Source organism: Anneissia japonica, unplaced genomic scaffold (assembly GCF_011630105.1).
Source record: "Anneissia japonica isolate Jap-2015-1 unplaced genomic scaffold, ASM1163010v1 scaffold8218_len373358_cov135, whole genome shotgun sequence".
Classification (NCBI taxonomy): domain Eukaryota; kingdom Metazoa; phylum Echinodermata; class Crinoidea; order Comatulida; family Comatulidae; genus Anneissia; species Anneissia japonica.
Window position 1 is genome coordinate 286,922 of NW_022699643.1, and position 2,263 is coordinate 289,184.

The 2,263-nt window shown below is 31.2% G+C and overlaps 1 protein-coding gene across 1 annotated transcript; it reads left to right on the forward strand.

Annotated features, from left to right (window-relative positions):
• Window positions 1-258: 258 nt before the first annotated feature.
• On the forward strand, window positions 259-2,263 carry LOC117103039. The gene is made up of 5 exons (XM_033243504.1): window positions 259-417; window positions 605-708; window positions 1,182-1,224; window positions 1,474-1,539; window positions 2,104-2,263. The coding sequence occupies exons 1-5, from the start codon at window positions 403-405 to the stop codon at window positions 2,230-2,232; spliced, it is 357 nt and encodes a 118-aa protein (XP_033099395.1). The 5' UTR covers window positions 259-402; the 3' UTR covers window positions 2,233-2,263.

The following is a 2,263-nucleotide window of genomic DNA, read 5'->3' on the forward strand; positions in this document are numbered from 1 at the left end:
TGTATTTTATAGGATCCATTTTGTCTAGATTTATGCCAGCCAGACACAGCCCCTACACCAAAAAAAAGGAAAGCACTCGAAGACGCCATGGACTCGGAAGATAGTTTGCCTGTCAGATCCATCGACAATAACACCAAAATGTTGGCAAAAGCAACAACTAGCAGAAGCTGGGCTTGGTGAAAATAACATAACAGTACATAACAGTATAAATCCGGATGAATTCCAGGAAGTACTATATGCTAACTTTCCCCAGCTGAGGGATGCTGGGGGTTTTGAGATAATAATATGCTTTGGGAGTGGAAGAAAGCTTACCCCAATTAGGGGGCATATTCACCCCTGAATATAAAAGAAAAATCAGGTCAATGTAGAGTCTATATACGACCAATTCAACATGCACTAAACATGGATTCAGAAAGGGTAAAGAGGCATAATATGATCAGTTATCAATCAATCAATCGTCAAGTATCCATTAAATAATATTCAAAGGCGCTCGAGTTTTGTGTGAATTTGAAACACATCCTTAAGAAAGTTCTAATAGATAAAATATAAATGACAGTTTATAAATGATTATTAATACATCATTTTTAGTTGTTTACTCTTTTAGGAAACTGATGAGGACTCTGGATTGACACAGAAGTGTCCTAAATGCCAAAATAACATTTCATTCTGTGTTTTAAAGAAACATTTGGCAAGCTGTGCAAGTAGCAGGTAAAAATGAAATATATTTTCTATTTTGTATTTTTGACATTTATAAATGACATGAATGAATGAAATCAATATGATTGATATAAATATTCATACTTCAATCTATACATAATTATTTGTTAATATTGAGTCTCTACAGAGCCCTGAAAGGGACTTGGTTTAAAAAAAAATATATATAAAGTATTATTTTGTGAAAATCTCCCCAAATAATATTTCCTTCCCAGAAAATATATTTGAATTCATATTAAATAAAGTCTCAGTATTGCATTGTTATTGTAAGAACAGATTCTGATTTCCTAGTGCTCGGATTTAACCCAAACCAACAATAAAAATCCATGTCCTTTCTAACATTAGGCCTAATACAATAGATTTGTTTGATTTGGCTTGTGTAAAGAAAAAAGTAGTATCTTTAATAATAAAGCGTTATTTTAAAATTGTTTATTAAATATTTTTACTGATCACTTCTATTTTATTAGACCTAGTCCTCCATCAACAGTATCCATACCACCTGAAGAACAGGTAAAACGAGCATTTTTGCTGTCACTGACTATATCTTTGTATAAATTATGTAATAATGATCACAACTGTTCGCAGCTGACTCGATTTTTAACTTAATTTAAATTAATTTAGAAAAAATAATTCTCCATTTTCGAAAAAAAAAAAATTGTCATCCAATGTTTCTGGAACAAGGTTAAACACACTTTACTGTATAGGTAAAAGTTTTTTCCCACATGAACTGTCATTTTTTTCTGTGTTTTTTTTTTTCAGGTTGAAGAAAGTGATACATTGAATGATCCAGACCTCACTCATAGTCATACTCCTAATGACGTTCATGTAAGTATAATGTATCTGAAGAATGTACTTAATTCTAAAAGAAATATTTGTAATAATAAAGCAAAGTCTTATTGCATTTGCAGCTATTCACCTTCTCTTGAGAAACCTTCCAGTAGTACATTGTAAATTAGGTAGTAGTTCACAATTCACATAGACGTACTACACACTGTAATAATATGGAATCTTCCCCCCACTCCCACCATGGCAAGGTGGTGAAGCATTCACCCTGAAAGCAAAGGTCCCAGCTTTAATACCTCGAGATAATAATCAACTTATTTTATATTAAGGAATTGTTTTTACCATATTACAAAATGGTATCGACCAGTTAGGCATTAATGTGATACAGGTTTGGACTGTTCCATTATAAAATAGGGTTGTTATTTTTTGTTTATGGTAAATTGAATTTCTTAAATTTAATTACCAGTATTATTTATTAGATGCTGTGATTCGTATTTTATGTTATAAAAGTTTTATATTTCCTTATATTTTTAATTGTATTCAACATTTTAATATTTTATTTACATTAATTTCTTTTATATTAACACCATCTATCTTTCCCATCAGGAAGGCGGATCAAGAAATTCAGACATCTACCTGACCGTTTTTGAGCTGAACCGCACTACACTTACCCACCAAGCAGTATGTGACATTTGTGTGCAGCTGACAGGGAAGAATATAATATATTGTAAATAAAGTAATATAATGTAAATAATTAAATAAATGA